At 45.1% G+C, this 20304-nt stretch overlaps 1 protein-coding gene across 6 annotated transcripts in view; it reads right to left on the bottom strand.

Moving 5' to 3' along the window:
- The window catches only part of MEGF11 (multiple EGF like domains 11), a 254494-nt gene that overhangs the window by 90882 nt on the left and 143308 nt on the right, over nt 1–20304 (bottom strand). For all 6 annotated transcript variants that reach the window (XM_071441164.1, XM_071441163.1, XM_071441165.1 and 3 more), the window contains 2 exons: nt 3697–3943; nt 1654–1774 (listed from right to left, as the gene is read on the bottom strand). In XM_071441164.1, coding sequence (XP_071297265.1) covers nt 1654–1774; nt 3697–3943 — 368 coding nt within the window. The remainder of the gene's footprint in view (nt 1–1653; nt 1775–3696; nt 3944–20304) is intronic.

Below are 20304 nucleotides of genomic sequence, written 5' to 3'. Positions count from 1 at the left end.
AAAGTCTCTCTGGGCTCCTAAAAATGCATAAAAGAACTCCAGGCTGTAAGGAATTGGGCAGGACTGGGCCAGAATACAACCACAGCTGCTGTGCAGTGCTCTGGTTCTTCTTAGGGTCTGTGCTGCATCCTAAAAGACATCTAAAAATTCCTGTTCTATTCTGCTATTCTTATTTGTTTAGTGATGTTTTAACTTTGAAAAAGAGGAGAAAGCTCCTGATAAAATACAAGTAAGGAAGAATACAGCAAAACACCTTAGATCCTGAGAAATCTTGGCATGCAGGAGAAGAGATGAAAAAAGTAATATTTTTATGTGAATCACTTCATTGATCATTTCTTAGGGGGGTAGTGCCAGAATGGACTGATAGGCCCTCAGAAATATGTGAATTGTTTTCCTAATGCTCCAGCACTCAAGGAAAGAATCTTTCCTTTGCCACCACTGGTTGCCAGGTGAGGGCGAGGGGCCATATTCATACTTCTGACAAGTCTTGCCTTTGTGATTTGAAATGGAATAACCTCATCACCACCCTTGCCATGATGGGTGGTGTTAGAGAGATTCCAGCTCTCTAATTAGAGATATTTTCCACCAAAAATTAAGGGCAGCAATGTTGTCCTACAGAACATTGTTGCTGATGTACTGCAGCATCTCATAGCTGGTGCTTTTGAACTCAAAGCAGTTGATGTATAAATGGAAAGGATATAAACCTCTCTCAGCTTTTGTATGAACAGGTAGAGAGTCCCCATCAGAATTCACAGTTGTGGGATGATCTGCAGGGCTTTCCATGTAAAAATAAAAAATTCAGAGTACTTGCATGCTTTAAAATCCAGCAAATTTGCCAAGAGACTAATTGTCAGATACAGGAAAAATGCCAGGAAGTTTAGTACAGCTAAATGGGATGAAGGCCTGTGAGACTTGGCATGCCCCAAGAGAGTTCATTATTACATTATTGATAAAGTTGAGGACTTTGAAAATGCTTGGCATTGCTTTCCTGACACAGAGGATTAAAGGTTAGGGCAGCTGTCTCTCTGCAGTGCAAGCCCTGACACAAGCAAATCTCTGGCAATCAATGGCAGTGGTGCCTGGGCAAGGACAGGACACTGAACTGTGCCCTGGGCTCAGCTCTGCTGCCTGCCTGAGCCTTGGATTCCCCCTGGCTTCCCCCTCTCCCCTGAAGGGGAACAGGACACTGTGCCTCTGACAGTGCTGAGCTGGGCTTTGAGCTTTCTGTCCTATGTCAGGGTACTGTGTACAAGGCTGCAGGGAATATTCCAAGGAACTGGAACTCACAGACAACCCTCTTGTCTTGTGGCATGCTGTTGTTTTTAAACTCTGTGATGGCACCTACCAGTCAGAGAATCCCAGAACCACCAAGGCTGGAAAAGCCCCCCAAGATGATCAAGTCCAAACATTCCCCCTGCACTGCCAAGGCCATCACTAACCCCTGTCCCCAGGTGCCACACCCACATGTTTCTGGACACTTCCAGGGAAGGTGGCAGGTCCCAAAGTGGTGGCCTGTCTGTGCAGGTGCTGTGCACACCCAGCAAATGTGGTTCCAGTTTGGGAGTTGTTAGAGCCTGGCTGGCACACATCAGCTGAGCCAGTGAACAGTGAACACGCAGCCCCAGCCCCTGGGTGAGGAGCAGCAGTACCCACCATCCATCCAGCAGGACAGGAGCACTCCCCAGTGATGTGGTGACAAACGCCCCCGTTCTGGCAGGGGCAGCGCAGCTCGCACTGCGCGCCATGGCTGCCGGGGGGACACCGCTCCTCGCAGCTTTGGGGAGAGAACAGAAAACAGAGATCAGCTTGCAGAGCTCGCAGGGAACAGCAAATGAGCAAAACACAAACACAGCTCATCATGGGAGTGCTCATGCAAATGATGAACCCTCAGTAAGGCTCAGCTGGCACTGCCAATTAGCTGAGAGTCCTTTTATTTCTGCTGGGGTTGTTTATGTGCCATGGATCCAGCCCTGTAAGGCTGATGCATGTGTGTAACCTTTCTGCATGTACCAAATCCCACCCATCTCCACAGGACAACCCATAACCATTAAAATAGCCCAGGAAAATACGAGTTGCAGGATGAAGCCTTCAATATGAATTATATGACATGGCAATAAAAGAAGCTGCAAACAGAATAAAAGGACGGGATTAAAATGCTTGAAATTCCTCCAGTCACTACTGAGTGTTAACATTTGCAGTGTATAATGGACTGGCAAGGACTCAACATCATTTAAAGGCTATTTAAGTTCACTGAGTCTCTCTCAGTACTTGTGGGGGGCAATTCTGGGTGTAATCCCTGCAAAACCCAGGGTCTCCTACATCTGCACATCAGAGCTTTCAGCACCGAGGTTCTGAAACGACAGGATGTTGTCCCCCAGCTGGCTGTCCTCTGATGAGAATGTCCCTACAACATCAGGGGCTGGCCCTGCTGGGAACTGACCCCTGATGTCAAGGGGAGCACCCCAAGAGTAAGTGGAGTCCTTAGCAGTGAGTGTTTCCACGACTGAGGTCACAAGTCTAGGAGGAAATCAGGTACTAAATAAAATATTCACAAGGCCTATCACTTATTTATGAGGGTTAATTCTGTCCTTATTTTTTACCTTTCCCTTCATGCAGGTCAACAAATAATAATAGACTGCAAAAGTATTAACTCACCTACAATAGATCTCCCACCAAATTCAGTGACTAAATTCTCTTTTCCCCTTAAATAATTCTGAAAAACATAATTACTTCTGAAGCTACTGAAAGATCTCTAATGAGAACTGATGTTACACTGTGGGCAATTTTAAACAAGAAACTATTGCTTGCTGTCCTAAAATTAATATGCAGATTTTGTGAATCCTACTGGTAAACTTTCCGTGTGGCGGATGGGGATTTAGCTACATGATTCTCGTTAAAGTTAATAGGAGTCACACCGCTAAATCCTTGCTCTCTGTGCTTAAAATTTACCCCCTAGATACTAAGCTGATATAGTTAACAGCAATGCTTTCTCAGTTAGATTGAAAGTCAAATAAATTGGGGATGGAAAAGTCCCATTTGATGCTGCACTGGACTGCTAATGAGGAGAGAGTCCAACTGCTTATCAAAACTCCACTGTAATTTGGATTGTATTCACATTCTGGAATTAGGAACAGGTAGAGTTGTTGCACAAGTTGGAACATATAAATTATTTTTAAGCTTATTTTAGCACTATATTTTATTTTAATAGCATGGAATCATAGAACTCCAGCATGGTTTGGGTTGGAGGAGACATTGAAACCAGATCCAACTCCCTGCCATAGGTAGGACAACTTCCACTATCCCAGAATGCTCCAAGCCTCATCCAACCTGGCCTTGGACACTTCCAGGGCAGCCACAGCTTCTCTGGGCACCCTGTGCCAGAACCTCCCCACCCTCACAGGGAACAATTCCTTTCCAATATCCCATTTATCCCTGTTTAAGGCCATCACCCTTTGTTCTATCACTACACAAAGTCCCTGTCCAGGTCTCTTTGAAGGCTGCCTTCAGGGACACAGGTATAACCAGCAGCAAGAACAGAGGTTTCCTTTATCCTTTATTCTCTCTGAAATCCCGTTCCCCGGTTTCTCCAAAGGCCAGTGTATAACAGGGTGTAAACTCAGCCAACTCCTCCTCGCGTTAAACGCGTCTGACCCACGCCAGTTCAAGGCAGTCCCGGCGCGCTCCGGCCGCACTTACAACACGCCGGTGTAGCCGGGCGCGCAGTGGCACTCTCCGGTCTGGTGGTCGCAGGTGGCGCCGTGGTGGCACTGGCACTGGAAGTGGCAGCCCTTGCCGTAGGTGCCCGGCTCGCAGAGCTCCTCGCAGCGCCAGCCGCGGAAGCCGTCGGCGCACACGCAGGCGCCCGTGATGGGGTTGCAGAGCGCTTCGTTCTGGCACTGGCAGCGGTTGCTGCAGTGGGGCCCCCAGTGCTCGCTGTCACAGCCTGCGAACGCACACGGAGTTACCCACGGGGCACACGGGGCTGCCTCACCCCACAGCCCCGTGTGCACCTCGGCCAGAGCCTTCCAAAGGAACCCTCGCTCCCAAACTGCCCCCTTGACCCGGCTTTAACATCTGCCCGCCCCCGCCCCAGCTTCAGCATCTGCCCCCCGCCCCAGCTTCAGCATCCCACCCCAGAGCCAGGTTCAGCATCCCACCCCAGAGCCAGGTTCAGCATCCCCACCCCAGAGCCAGGTTCAGCATCTTCCCCCCAGAGCCAGGTTCAGCATCCCCACCCCAGAGCCAGGTTCAGCATCCCAACCCCAGAGCCAGGTTCAGCATCCCCACCCAGAGCCAGCTTTAGGGTGCAAGGACACAATGGCACCACTGCTATACCTAAAGTTGAGGACTTGTTTAACACCTTATTGGATCAGGCCTGAAATCTTTTAATATCCTGTTTCTTAGTGCTCTTAGATTGCTGGAAGGAATGAATTTATAGTGGAATTAGATGCAGAGGGTCACATCCTGCCTGCAGTGCACTTACAGGTGGTGCTGCCAAGCAAATCCTGTCGATTTAATAATGTCATCAAATATTGTTTCTCTGTTATGTTCCCATAAGATAACATATAAGATAATCTAAAGAAAGCTTTCTCCTTGGTGTTGTTTTCTGAATTATTTATTTATTTATTTACCTTTGTTGTCTGGACTAAGTAGATGGGAGGAAATAAAATAACACTGGAGACAGGACACCCTGAGGCTGCCCAGGCTCAGGGATGAAGGTATGGAGTGAATGTATCAGGTAATTCCTGTGCTAATAACAGCAACACAGAAGGACCCCAAACCCTCTGGCCGCTGACATGGAGGAGGTTCCCTATGGAATGCAGTAAGGCACAGGGAAAAACCCTTGTGACAATCCTGCCTGATCCCTTCTCTTTGGAAGAACATGTGGAGGATGGGAGAGGGAAGTCAGCCCTACAGGAACAGTTTTTCCTGATTTGCTCTTGAAACAGCACTTGTACAACACCTCTTTGAGCTGCATGCACTGAACAGAGCTCAAGCAGGCACCTGAGGTCCAGGTTTCCTCAGCAAAAAGTCTGCAGGAAAACAAGGATTTCTTCAGCAGCCCTACCCTCCACTTAGCAGCCTTTCACCATAGCTGTGGCAAGGATGAAGAAAATCCTCCTCCTGTTCAGAACAGGCTACTGGGAAGGACACAGCTACTGATGGCTTTCCAGGCACAGCTGGCTGTGCTCAGAGCTGGTTTCAATTTCACCACCAACCCTCCTGCGAGTGGTGTAAATCCCACTGCCAGGCAGGAGAGGAGAGTGGAAACCCAGCAACAGGGCTGTCTTCACAAACTCTTTTGTTTGCAAACATGGAAACTAATCCCAGGTGACACAGGCTGCTTCTCAGCCCTGGATCTGTTTCCAGGATTAGCGAGGTAAATGTAAAGCTCACTTAAGCCTGGTGCTTTTGTCCTAGAAATTACATAGCCCTCTCCTTCTACAGTACTTGGCTATAAACCCACACTGGAAAACAGCTTCTATCCAATCATTTTGGCAATATTTTTATTTATTATCCCTCATTTTGGGAAGGAGGGTACTCATTGGTCAGTGTGAGGATATGCAGCAGAAAAAGAAGGCAGCTCTTAGTTAATTTGCACCGCTGATTACCAGTTTACAAATTCGTGTTTCGTGAGCAAGTGTTAAAAGAAGAAGTAAACCCCCAGAAGACAATTCCAAGGTCTCCAAAAGATCTGCAGGTGTTAGGGGATGCAGGTGCAGAGGTTGCATGTCCTGCAGGGAGCAGAGCACACCGTGTCCCCCTGTGCACGATCCCGCTCATGCCTCATCCCAAATCCTTTATTGCTTTGCCTCACTTCCCCCCAGCTGTAAACAGGGATGATAGCTCCTCTCTATCACCACTGGGAGCCAAGCAAACAAAATCTTACTCTTTATAAGACTTAAATTATTACTGAGAATCTGTGGGAAGAGATGATCTATCTTTATTTCACATAGACACTTGCTAAGGCTGTGTGAGCCTTCTGGGGCAGGGAGCAAAGCTGCTGGAGCTGCTGGAGTTCCCCAGCAATTTCCATTCCAGAAACACTGATTTGTTTTCTGCACAACTTGAACATCAAGGGATGCAGTTCTGCACCTCCACAAAGGACACAAACCTGAACCACACAAGAACAGCTGATGTCCCTCAGCACAGGAAAGTGGAGTTCAGGGATCAAACTGCACCCTGTGTGCTCTGGGGATTGATTCCTGCCTTCCCATACCTCACATCAGAGCCCAAACTGCAGACTGTGGCTTCTTCTGAGCTGATACAGCTCCAGTTGCAATTAATTCCCCTAATATGAATAAGTAACACTCATTACAAGATATTATTCTATCCTTGCTCTTTCATGTCTCAGGTGGGTGCTCCAAGCATCTGATTTGTCTGCTGGGTTTGTGTTTTTCACTTTGAAAGGAAGTGAAGGAAAAAGAAAACCATTTGTAGGAAGGGAAAACTATTTCCCATCATTAGTTCAAGCATCTTGTTTCAACTGTACAGTGCCTCCTCAAACACAGCTCCTTTTCTGTAAGTCCCTCCTGTTTGAACACTTATTTACGAGCAGTATTTGGTCACGTTTGCTTCCTCCCTGTAGCAAATTTTACCCCACAATCTCAGCAAAGGGAATTGAGTGAAATTCGTTAGCAATATGTCAGTGTAAAATTTGGTTAATGAAATTTCATCCTCACCTGATTTTTTACACTGCAGCAACCTCACATGAAAATAAGATCTTTGCTGCTCAAGGTTTATCAGTTGTTGTTGCTTTTTGTTCCCTTTTCTTTTAAGTCCCACATTGCAGTGACTCCAATGACTCCAATGATTGTGGAGTCATTTCATTGGAACATGGGGTGATATTTATATAATGATATAATGATAACTCTGAGATCTGCACTGTGGGCACTTCTGTACCTTTAGCAAGGTAGATACAGGGATGATAAGCTGAAATCCAAGTACTTATTCATACAATTAACTCCACTGAGCTCAGCAGGCTTGCTCAGGTGTGAGAGTAATTGAGTGTGTAACTGGCTACAGGACTGGGATCCAGTGGCTCCTGGTAGAGAATTATAAAACAGAAGAAACAAAAGACTTCAGCAACCAAAAGGTATTTTTTCTCTACACATGAGTGTAGCAAATCCTGGCTGGTGTGTGACAGTGACTCCAGGTTCTGGGACAGAGAGCAGAGCAGGTGCAGACCCATGGAATCCTGCTGCACTTTGGGATCATCAGCAAGGTCTCCCATGAACAAGGAGAGACCATTTTAAACCCCATCCCCAGCCTAGCACAGTCTGATCCTGCTCTTGTTGATTGCCTCAGTGAGTTACTGTAATAGAGATAAATAATAACAGCAACAACATGTGAACAGAGAGCTGATTAAAGCTCACACGAGCACTCTGCTGTAAATGCAGATGCCATTAAAAATGTCAAAATGATACAGAGACTTTAACCAGACCATCAATAAGGAAAGCAACCTGAGAGAGGTGATGTCAGGGAGGTACAAATGGTCCCCTTAGCTGCATGTGGGGATGTCAATACCGTGAGGGATGAGGCTGAAACGGCCCCTGTTCTCCTGGGAGATGCTACATTGAAGGGAACTGCCATATTTCAGGTACGTGCCACATTCCCTGGCAAATGTGCTAACTTCCTCACTTTTTCACCTTTGGAAATGTGGCTGGAGATGAGCTGTCACCAGTAAAAATGAATGTGGCTCTGTGAGGGATGAAGCTGGTGCCCAAGCACAACCACACTGGTGTGCACAGGGTGCTGTGACAGGAGAGGGATTCTCTCCTCAGAGGAGACTGCTCAGAGCAGCACCAAGGGTTTTCCTCCTATTGCCACTCCCACACTGAAACCTCAATTCCTTCCTGAAGTGAGGGCTAATTCCTGCAGGCTCTGCAAATAGAATCATCAAATCCTAGAATCCTTAAGGTTGGAAAAGACCTCCAAGATCACCAAGTCCAACTTTCAACTGAATAACCCCATGCCTACTAAACCATATCATGAAGTGCCTCATCTGCTTGTTTCTGAGCCCTTCCAGGGATGGTGACTCCACCACTTCCCTGGGGAGCCTGTTCCAGTGCATAACCACTCCTGCAGTGAAGAAATGTTCCTGCAGGAGCTATGCATGGCATCCTGTTGGCAGCTGTGTCCTGGTAAATACACATTGAAGGACACAGGGGAAGTGCTGCTGTGCCCCCAAGGGCTGCTTTTCCCTGTAGGGATGAGGAGGGAATTGCTGTGCTCTGGGTCAACAGGGACACCCAGCACCCGGTGCAGCAGCACAAGTCAGGCACAATGAAGCAAACACAGGAGTTTGAAAAGGTAACAGATGAATAAAAGGACTCCCAAGGAAGGGGTGACATTTATGGAGTGACTTACCCCAACGAGAGAGAGTCAAAAGTGCAGTGCCAGAGCTTTTCCAGCACTGCACACACATCATTAACATGAAAACAGAATCTTCCATCACAGCAGCACCACTACCTGTGGTCTCAAGGTCTGAGTTTATTCTGCTCTCAGCACAGCCTCCCTGTGGCTCTTTTATAGCCAGGGCCAGCTCTGTATTGCAGGTCTGCAAAGCCAGTGGGATGTACACAAACATCCTGCACAAGGCACAGCTGAAAATTCCAGTGTCTGATTTCCTTGGCCCAAGGACTCGGGACCATATTGGGCTGATGGGGAACTTCAGCTAATCCACACTTTAAAGCAGCTTTCTACAAATTTGCTAAAGCACAGAACACGCTCATATTCAATAATCAATATTCTGGAATATTTCCAAATTCAGTTTGTAATGTTTAAATGAGATACTAACCCTTAAAAATGCAAACAGGAAATAAAATTAACTTATTAAATCTAGGAGGACATGGTTTAAGAGAGATTATTTTAGAATTTACTTCGAAATTAGAACTAGGTTCTCCTGTAACTGTAGTGTTGCAAAATGATTCTATGCATACAAATTGAGGTGAAATGTGGATTTAGCTCTGGGTGGGGTTTTTTTTGTCTAATTCAGTTTTGGAATCAGATGGTTGACCCAGCCAATGCAAAGCAGGCAAAGAAACACCAAAAGGTAAAACATATACCTGAACGTAATGAAGGATAATTTAAAAGAATCAGTTAGGTTTTTATTCCCTGCACTTTATTCAGCAGAATTACAGCCCTGTGTTGAGCTGGGTCTGCTCCCTGCACAAACATGACTCCTTTTGGGACAGTTCAACACCTTTGCAAACAGAAGCCAAGCAATAGGTTTGGAACAAGGTCCATGAAGAGGGAATTCCCCTACAATGACACTTCCCAGCACTTTGTGTTGGCTCTGAGCAGAGCTGAGCCCCTCAAGTGACACCAACACACTGCAAAAGGCCTGAGCCAGGTCACTGACACATCACCTGCTGATCTGCTTGATTCCAACCCAAAAAACCTCTGTCCCAAAAGACTGATCTCCTTGGAAAGTCTAACACACGTTAATAACTCTCAAAATAACCCACATTTATAAAAGTGCCCTTCAAAAATGTTCATCCAAATGCTTAGAGACCGACAATGTAATTCCATCATTTCACCAGCTGGGACACCTTCCACTCTCCCAGCCCCAGGGGTGTGCTCAGCTGTCCCCAGTGAAAATTCACCGGTACTCAACCAACCCATAAAAACTGCAATTTGCAGCTACTCAGTGCCACCCCTGGATAACTCATTACCTGCCTTCCTGGAAGATTCCAACCGTATGAAAAGCAATCTGAAATTAAAGACTTGAGGGCCTTAGCAGGACTCCTCTTACAGTTTTTCCTGGGAGCAGGCACGGGCCACTGGCTGTTTAATCTCTGTGCAGTAAGTGGCCCACAGGGAGGGGCCAGCCCTGGGCTCTCAGTCCATCACCCACGTGTCAGGGTTTGCTCTGTCCCTGTGATGAACCACCTGAACATCGGCCTGATGACACTCTTAAAGAGATTTTTCTTATTCTTCATTTGCTTTCATTTGGCTCCCCAAAGCAAACAGGGAGCATCCCATGTAAATAAGACATTTGACTTATGGAGCTGGCGTCACAAAAATAAAATGTCAGATTAAAGGTTGGAAGGATAGCAGTAATTCAATACTTGAGCCTATGAATTATGATATTTTCTTTAATTATGTGAGCACAGGGTACCCTGGCACTTGCTGACTTCTGAGCTTGTAGCTTTGCAGCCTTAAGGTTCCCAATCCTGGATTCCTTTTATCTCCAAAGCCAGACTTTCAGTCACAGCTCACACAATTATAATGAAGAAAATGCCAGTCTCAGTGTTTACCACTCTAAGACTGCCCAGAGAATTTTGCATATGTAAATATGCATTTGTGTATCCACCCAAAAGGAAAACCCCTGAGGTTAATCTGAGGCTGGCAGGACTTGCAATCAGCCTCATCCTCCCAGTTTATGGATCAGTCTTCATCAGGTAGAAATGGAAAGTTGGGAAGGAAACATCAGCTGATTTTTCCCAAAATGAATAAATTATTACTCACAGGAAGAAATCAACCTCATTTTGTGTTTAGGGTTTTTTTTTTTCCCCTTTCTTAAGGACAGGAGAACAGATTTTCATCCTTCAAAAAAGATTTTGCTGATTCTCCCTGAAGTTCCTGCTCTGAATCAGATACAGAACATGTGGCTGATTTTGGCCCTGATTTAATCTTGGATGATGATCTCATTAGTCACTGACTCTCTAACATGTGGTACCTAACTCAGGCTCAGCACTTTAGAGGCCCTGCAGTTTATTTAGTATCCTCTGAGGAAACATTTGCTTTCCAAAGTAATTCTTGTTTAAAGAACATTCCTCTGGTATTCTGTAGAATGCTTATGACGGTTACCTGAGGTTTGTCTTTTGGATAAATGAAAACAAAATCACTCCAAGGCAAAGAAAAGTCAAGTATTTGGACGTCAGCCTCATCAAATCCTGTAATGAACTCAATATATTTTGGAACCAGTAAAAAGGAAGAAACAACTTCTACTCCTGACAGATATTGAAGTGTGGCGCTTACAGAATTTCTACTAAGAGTTATTTTGACAGACGCTTCAAAAGAAGTGAAAATTAGAACATTAAAAAAACCTGAGAATATTTCCTATTTCTTTTTGTAGAAATTACTGCTCTGTTTAATGAGCCTTTAACTCTACTGACACTCTGGATCTTACAAGGAGTTTAAAATCATGAAACGCTTCATAAGGGAGCGACAACATTCTATACAACACTGGCAGCTTGTCTTCTCATTATAATTTTTGTGGAGAAGATGCTGCATTCTTTAAAATGTTGTGGTTTTTTTTTTTTAGTGTCATATTAATGGGAGGCAAAGTCTGTTCTTTAATTAGAATTTTACTGTGGTGAATTAAAAAATACATGGGCAGAGTATCAAGAGTCTAATAAAACTAAATGAAGATACTATCTTTCCTCTGTACAAAACCCAGCAGTCTTTGCTCTGGCAAAACTTCCATCAATACTTCATTATTATTGTCTAGGACAGGCTTGTAATAATAATATCTGCAAGTAACTTACTTCCAAATTCAGTCTTCCAACTGGGTAAAACATTCTCTCTCAACATCTGTAATGGACTTTAGATGTTTTCATTGACTGGGTAATGAAATTTTCTGGTAATTCCTCTGCACAGAAGTAAAATCAGTTTTGCCTGCAAGAAGGGGTAGAAATACACTGGATATGCCTAAAACACTGCAGGACAGGGTTAGGGAGGAGATGCAGCCTTCAAGAAGTTAGTGTTGGAGGGGCTCAGGGGTGGTGGCACCAGAGCTGCTCAGAGAGGCTCTGACCCTGCAGATTTGGAGCTGCTGACACAGCAGCGGTCCTGGTGCCTAAGAGCCACGTGCAATATCCATATGGGCTCCTTCCTACTCTAAATAATCTAAATAAACAACCAAGGCAGTTGTGGGAGCAGAAGCAAACCCCCCCTGGGTTCAGTAATTCCAGCTGACCTCGATGCAGTTTGGAGCAGAGCCACAGGGACACTGGGAGCTGCAGGAGGCTGCCCAGGCTGGCTGCCCTTCAGCCACATCCTCCTCCAGGACAACTTCATGCTTCACCTGGGAATCCTGCATGTGGAAAGCAACCTGCTCCAAGCCCTGGTGTCACCTTTCCAGCCTGTGTGACTGCAGGGGATCCAGCAGGATCAGCCCTGCCCAGCCAAGCTCTGGGGATGTGCTCAGCTCCTTGTTTTTCACAGAGCACAAACCCAGCCTTGTCGAAGGTCACCCTGCTGATGTTTTGCCAGATAGGCAATATCTCTTTATTTGCAGTTAAAGCAGTGCTTAAAGGAGAAAAGCTTCTTGTCACTACAGCAAGGGGTAGAGGATGTTCCCTCTCCCTGTCCTTCCCATGCAGGGATGTGTCCCTTCTCTTGCAGCTGCTGAGCAGAGGGAGCAGAATTGAGACCTGGATTTGCTGAGCAGGATTGGCTGAGCACTGGGGAAAATCAAGACATGGATAAGGAAGAAATGCTGGATCCACCTCAGCAGCTGCAAATTGTACCATAAAGTTTCCCCTTCAGGAGGATGGATAAGCACATCCTTCATGCATAACACAACTTGCAGCCCTGACTCATCAGTCATTTTTAAGATGGTCAATAAGCAATTTATTTTATTGTGTTGATATTGAAACACAAAGTAAACACTATGGATTGTGGGATTTGCTTTTATTTCCAATAGTGTAGTTGGAGAGTAAAAAAACCACTTATTCTCTTTGCTACAATTCCCTCCTAATGACTAATCATAGAATCTCGAATGCTTTGGGTGGGAAGGGACCTTAAAGAACTTGTTCCACCCCTGCCATGGGCAGGGACACCCTCCACTATCCCAGGGTGTGTTCCAAACCCTGCCCAGCCTGGCTTTGGACACTCCCAGGGATCCAGGGGCAGCCCCAGCTTCTCTGGGCACCTGTGCCAGGGCCTGCCCACCCTCTCAGGGCAGAATTCCTTCCTACCATCTAAACAAAATCTCTCCTCTTTTAGTTTAAAACCCCTCCCCCTTGTCCTCTCACTGGGTCACCTGTGCCCTGCTCTTCAACTGAACAATATCAGCTTAAAGGACGTTCTGCCCCAGCAACTGAATCTAGGAAAAATCTTACCTTTTCTAGTGTGAATTCTGTTACTTACAGACATTCAGAGAGAATTAGAGCAGCAGAAAGCCCAGTGGCCTTTGAAAAAGGGGTGTCTTTTATATCTAAAACAGTTCAAAGGCTTGCAAAAAGCTGTGTGCAGGTATCTACACCAGCTACTTGCTGTTCTCTTTTCTTCTGGGCATACTTGAACCTTCACATGGCTCTTTAATGTTACCTAATGTCTTCAAGATATCTTAAATACACTGCTGCCTTTCTCTTATAAACCATTAATAGTAATGTCCCTTTCAGGCACAGAAAAAGAAACAGTTTCGTAAAAAAGTCTTGCCCTGTGTGACCCAGGAAAAACTGGAACGTTCACTCATCTAAACACATTGTGAGATTCAGCACAGTCTCTGCAAACCTTTCTGATATTTACCAACAGAAAATAGCAGGTCTGAAACTACTGGTGGAAAAAAAAGCACAAAAATACTGAAATATTAGAATATTACACTCTCTTTTCACATCACTCAGGCAGAGAGATGTGGGATGTGCTTTTAATAAAGAGATAATCATGAGGCAGACAAATACTGCATAGGTAAAATACCAGGAGCCAAAGCCAGCGTGTCCCTGGGTGTGTTGGGAAAGGCAGAGGACACAGAGCCCAGCATCAGGAGAAGTTTATGCCAGAAAATTTCCAGTGTCCCTAGAGCAGCTGCTTAGACTGCACCAGTGCTGCAGCTCTCCTGCACCACTTCTTTAGGATGCAAATGCTGAGAGAGCAGAGGAGCCTCAGCAAGCAAAGCACCAGCTCCAAGTGCTGGGCAGAACATTCAGGCACCTCTGCCTGTGTCCCTTCAGCTTCCTCTGCCCACCAGTGGGGCTTGGGTTTCCTTCTGGAGAGCCAGGCAGGAGGAGAAAGTCTTGTCTCCTAAATTATTGAGATGGGATGTCTAAACCTTGATATTTTATTTTGACTTCCCAACATGTTTCAATGTTGTTCACAGAAGCGTAAATTAATGCCAATTTCTAAAGCAGAAGTTGCTCTAAACTGGGAAGTGAAACTTTTTTGTTATGATGTTAAAAACAGACAATTCTTAAACTGTTTTACATTCTGAAAAACAGGCTGATCAAAACTGTTCATGCTCACAATCAGTTAGGGGTGTAGTGAGCTGAAATGTTTTGACAAAATCCCAGCCATATGGAAGCCGGTGCTTCGGAACAGTTTCCCCATTGTGGATTCCTGCATTAAGCCATCAAGTGTCAGGCAGGCAGAAACACCAAATCATCACTCCACATGTATTTTCCTCATTGTTTACAAACAACCTGCTTGTGCCTGCAGCATTATCCATGGGTCAGCCTCACAGAAACCTGGACAATCCACACAGCAGCTCCACTTCCCAGGCTCAGGGTGTCCATTCTGCAGCCCAAGGAACTGTGGAACAGCTTCACCCCTGGATTAATTTAATTCTCTGGTTTTTGACAAGGAAAAAACAAAACAGACACACATGACTTCCTGTCTGGGTGGCAGCAGGGAAGTGAATGGGATTTTGCTGGAAGAGAGCACAGCACCTGTGCATTAAAGGTTTTAAATGCCAGACTCCCTTAAAGGTTCAGATCTCTGCATTCTCCTAGTGGCAGCAGAGAAATACCTTAAAAAAATCACAGGGAGAAAGAGGCTGTCTGATGAGACCATCACCTAAATTGTCCCTGGCCATGCTGCACAGTGCCATCAGCAATACCTCGGGCTCACCCCAGTGCCCTTTGCAGCCGGGGAATTTCTTTCCATCATCTCTAATCATCTCTGATAAGGGCTGGCCTCTGTGGGTTAAGTGAGTGCCATCTGGAAAATGACACTGATTCCACAACTTTGCTGCTTCCTTGGCTAAGAAAGGTGCCCTGCTCCCTGCAGAGCCCCAGAGCAGAGCAAACACCAAACCCCCCAAATATCAAATAATCAATGAGCACAAGGAGGCACGAGCCCACACGAGGAAGCACCCAGGAAAATGCTGATGTTCCTGCTGCCTGTGGGATGGTGACTGTGTGCTGGGTGGTGATTTAGGAATGCTGCTGACACATATGCACAAATCTGATGACACAGGAAATTAGCATCCGTTCCTCTCCCCCTGCTTCAGAAGAATTACTAAATATAGCTCACTCTTTAAATATTAAGGATATCTGCAGAATGTTGTTGTTTTTGAAAGGGTTCTTTCCTGACTGGATTTTCCTCATCAGGCTTAGTAATCAAGTTGTTTTATTTGGAATGGATAATTATTCGTTGAGTGATTAATTATTCAGAGTACATTACTAAAGAAAATTCAAAGTATGCTGGTGTAATAAAAAAGTGACAATATGCAACTATTTGGGTTCTAAACTGTGCAATAAGATCAGAAGATGTAGGGTCTGTAGGTATGCAAATGTGGTTTTGCACATTTAACAGAATTGCCTCCATCACCAGAGTCCCATGCAAACACTGATTAATTCTCAGGGTCTGTCTATGACCTGGGAAATGAATTTAATCACCATTTCATAGAAGGGAAACTGAGACAGTCAAATTACATTAAACTACAAAACTCCCCAGAAAGGAAGTGATAGCACTGAGATAGGACAGCTCCAAGATCTAAAGTGTCAATTTATGCTCTAAGTACCTTGTAGTATATTTTTTCACTACATTTATAGTCCTGTGCTGAATTAAACAGATAAAAAATGACTCTTTAATGTATACAGAGATCAATTAATTAAGTATTTCTTCTGTTTCTTATCAATAGCAGTGTTTAAAAAGTGGGAAGTTGATACAAAGAGCATCCCTGGGATGCAAACTGCAGTGGGACATGGCTGGGGCAGGACTTGAACATCCTGGGCAAGGGACCCAGCCCCTCCCTCCTGCTCAGCCAGGGCTGGGACACTGAGTGACACTTCTGGGATTCTCCCTCCTGGTTTTCCAGGTCCCAGCTCCACCTCTCTCTCTAAGGAAATCTGGGATTCTCCAGGTTTGTTTCTCTCCATTTGCTCCCATCCCCATTAACCCTGACAGTACTTCTCACAGACCTGTGCTGATCTTCTCCCTCACTTGCTCTCTAACAAACCAAACCCAAGTTACACAATATTTGCTGCAAAATTTTCCATTGACTGTGCTGGGACCTGGTGGGTTTTGTTTCCCTGCTGATTGCCAGGGTTGCACAATTGGAATTTTTGCAAGGCAAGGGATCCAAAAGGCAGTAAAACTCCACAGACAGAGACTGCTGGAGTTTCTTCAAGTATTTGTTAATTAAAATTGTTACAAGTAAATGAATTAACTTCATATTGCACCAGAAGGACTTGCCCTTATAGAGACCTCACAGCCAGAAACAGGGGGAAATTGTTCTGCAACTCCCATCTATGCAGACTCCTCTTTTTGGCACAGCCTTAATTTCTGTCAAACTAAAAGAATTCTAACATTTTCTGTCAGGGAGCTGGTGTAAAACTTGAAGAAGGCTTAAAAAAAACCTCTACTGTTGACTCATTTCACTCATTCCTAGGCAGATCTGAGAGAAAGAAGATTGAAAGCAACATTACAAGCAAGAATTATCCTCAACTCTTGAAAGGCACACAAAATTAAACTGGGGGATCAGGATCAAGGTGGTGGAAATTATTGGGTCTGTGCACTTAAAAGCTGAAGAAGGTGACTTCCCACTGAGACTTGAGAACACAGGTGCACATAATTTTAAAAATCTGCATTTTTAACCTTTTAAATTTGCTAGCAAAGCAAGGAAGTTGTTGAGAAACTGCAGTAAACATGGCAATTCAATCAGCTCCTTCCAGAGTCTATCTCACAACTCTGTGATTCCTGAACCCAGCAGGTCAGTGGATCACAGAACGACTCCTTGGTAGCAGCTGAATGGAGCTGGAGGCAGCACAGCAACACTTTAGGGAGTGCATAAAAAATCTCTGAATTCCCAGCTGTGCTGGCTCTGGCCACCAATGGTCAGTGCTGAAAGCAATGTCCTGGTCCCTGCTCCTTCCTAGGAATGCAAGAGGAGCTGTGGAAAGAGCTAAAGCCAACTTTCTAGCAGCAGTCTGGGAAAGGATTCAAGTTTTCCAACTTTGGTATCAGTTTCTGTACATTTTTAACAATCAACAATTCACAGGTGATAACAGATTTTTTTCAAGTTTTTAAGCGTGTCAGAGGTGAACACAGATTTCTAGTGTTACTTTTCCTTGGATCAGCCAAAAGACTTCAGGCTTATTCTTAGACCCATGGACTTTAAAATAATTATAACCTCATAATGCAAATACTGTGAATTTCATTAAAAATCAAAACAGCACTTGACTGCCAAGAAACAACAAGCACTTTCATGCATAAGCTAACTAATTCCATTTTCAAAGCTTCTGGAAAAACAGCAATTGTGCCTCATCATGGCTACACCTTGAGAGATAACCTTGCACTTGCTCCTGCCTGCCCTGCAGTTTCAGAGGAACCACTGATGGCTGTTTACATCTCACTTATGGCAACAGGACCCGTGGTGGAGCAGGGCCACAGCCGTGACATGTGACAAATGCTGTGACAAAGATTTATAAAGCTGAAACTCTAATTACCCTGATCCACAGCCCACTGAAAGGAAAGCAAAAGACACCACTGGTTTTCCCAGTGCAGCCTTATAACCTGATTTATCCTCAGCTTTGTCCTGGCAACAGAGCGTCGAGCTGCTGCCCACAAAATACTGCCAGGTGGAATCTGAGTAAAAAAGATTTGAAGCTGTCCATCCAAGTCCTTGTTTTCTCAAGTCTCAATTATGGGACCATTTTCCTCGTGGGAGCTCTTTATGACTTCCCATTGAGAGCACAACTCACCCCAAGCGTAGCTGCCAGAATTCCTCTCTCAGGTTCTGACTGCTCGAGTACATCCACCTTATTTTACACTATTTACACAAGTGCTGTAAAGATTTTTATTGATGCCCAGGTTTTACAGCTTAATTTTAAGGTACTCAACAGTTGTGCTCAGATATAGTGGATGGATCCTCCTGCTTCCATATGTTCTCCATTGCCAGGGAGGTCCAAACTGGCAGCTTGCTGAGCCTGCCTCAGACATGGCCATAAGTCTTTGGAATTGGGACTTTTAACAACTCTGCTTTTCCTGATTCTTGTGCAAACCACTCAATCTGTCCTGGCTTTTAAACTAAAGACGTTTTTATTTGCTCTTACTTTTGACTGGTCTTGGAAATACACGCCAATGAAATACTGTTATTGTAAAACACCTTAAAAAACAGGTTTAGGACTAGAAAAGCTGTATGAATGAGATCATAAACTCCTGCAATGCTTTGTGCTGGATGGGAGATTCAAGATCACCCATCCCCAGGCCATGAGCAGGGACACCTCCACTATCTCAGGGTGCTCCAAGTCCCATCCAACCTGGCCTTGGACGTTCCCAGGAATCCACAGCTTCTCTGGGCACCCTGTGCCAGAGCCTGCCCACCCTCCCAGGGAACAATTCCTTCCCAAGATCCCATCCATCCCTGCCCTCTGGCAGTGGGAGCCATTCCCTGTGTCCTGTTCCTCCATGCCTCGTCCCCAGACCCTCTCCAGGCCCTGGAAGGGGCTCTGAGGTCTCCTGGGGCCCTCTCTCTTCTCCAGGCTGAACAACACAGTCCCAGTTTAGCACCAATGATTACTAAAACATTATATTAACCAGCACCAGCAGGGACCAGTCACACATTTACCCAAACCAGTTGTCCTTTCTGCCCTCACATCTTTCATAGGTGTGAAAGCTCAGAGAAAATATTTGGCTGTAGGTGAGCAAAACACAGGAGTATGAAGACCCAAAGGAATCCTGTACTTTCCCGCTTTCATGTGTGCAAACAGAACTGGGGGAAGAAAGCAAGGCATGGAAATTATTAGACAGAAAAAGGGAAATCACTAAGAGTAGGAGGAAACAAGGAGAAAGAGTATGTAGGAAAAGAACACTGAGATATGCTAAAAGAAGGAAAAAACCCAACTACATAAAATCCTCCCAAAAACCAGAGAGGAAAATAAAGAGCTGAATGAAAGAGTACATGAATTCTTCTGTCCCTGCCTTAGTGTCCCACATAATGTGTCCCTGAAAATAATGAAGGTCACCAGCACATTATAGGAAGTAGTCAGCAATGAGAAGCCCATTAGAACCAGCACAGAAATGATCAATTTGTTTATCCTTGTTATCTCAAAACAGAAAACAACGTGGGAAGGGGATGAGTTCATCTTGCTCCCCAAGGCTTTTGTTCCCCAGCTGCTTCCCCTCCCCAGTGCCACGCACATGACTCCTGCTTTTTGCTCCTGGATAGGCAGGGAATAATGACTGACTGTAAAAAAATAAATAGCTGCTTCTTGCACACAAGACATCTCCTGTCTGATTTCCTGGGAGCTGCATTAGCAGGGTTTATAAGTCAATTTTTAAAACTCGGGACAGCATTAAAAAACTGACAAATGCCACTCGGTCACGTCCCTGTTGTCACAGTTATTGAGGCCTCTGGAGAGAGTGTCAAAGAAATAAAGCAAATTTCTTTTTTTGCTTAATTTGTGTCAATTGATTTCCTATTTTTAATTAATAATTCTAATTATGATGAAGCAAATTTACCCAACAGACACAACTGGTTTAATCAGCATGTATTGATTGTAACAGTAGAATTATCCCAGTGCTCCTGACACCATTGATTTTCTGTTGTGTGACTGTAAGAAAACAGCAGCTGGACAGACTCTGGTGTCAGTTCACGGCGCTGATGATCCCTGAGCTATGAATTGGTGCTCCTGACCTGACAAATAAAAACACAGGCATTATCTACTGCTTCAGCACTCCAGAGAAGGAATCTGGTGATTACAGTAGGGCACAAATAAGGGGTTTAGTCACAGCAGGAGCAGCAGGAACGTGAAGGTGGGAGACACTGCTTTGAGGCAAAAAGGCAGCAGTTAGAAAAGTCCTTGTAAAACTGAGCTAAATCGTTTGGTGTAGGTTCCTAATTTGTCCTCATTTTGGACAGCCCCAAAATGTCTCTGAAGCACATGCTTAAATATCCAGGATAAAGACTTTAGGATATTTTTGAGCCTGAGTCTCACACTTTTGTAGAATCACAGAATTGAAGAATGGCTTGGGTTGGAAGGGACCTTAAAGTTCACTCAGTCCCACACCTGCCATGAGACACCTTCCCTATGCCAGGGTGCTCCAAGTCCTGTCCATCCTGGCCTGGGACACTTCCAGGGATCCAGGGGCAGCCCCAGCCTCTCTGGGCAGCCTGTGCCAGGGCCTTACCTC

The sequence above is a fragment of the Agelaius tricolor genome, unplaced genomic scaffold (assembly GCF_023055355.1).
Source record: "Agelaius tricolor isolate 1412-34295 unplaced genomic scaffold, bAgeTri1.0.p SCAF_16, whole genome shotgun sequence".
NCBI lineage: Eukaryota > Metazoa > Chordata > Aves > Passeriformes > Icteridae > Agelaius > Agelaius tricolor.
The sequence above is the reverse complement of the archived record's forward strand: the minus strand, read 5'-3'. Positions and strand labels throughout refer to the sequence as shown.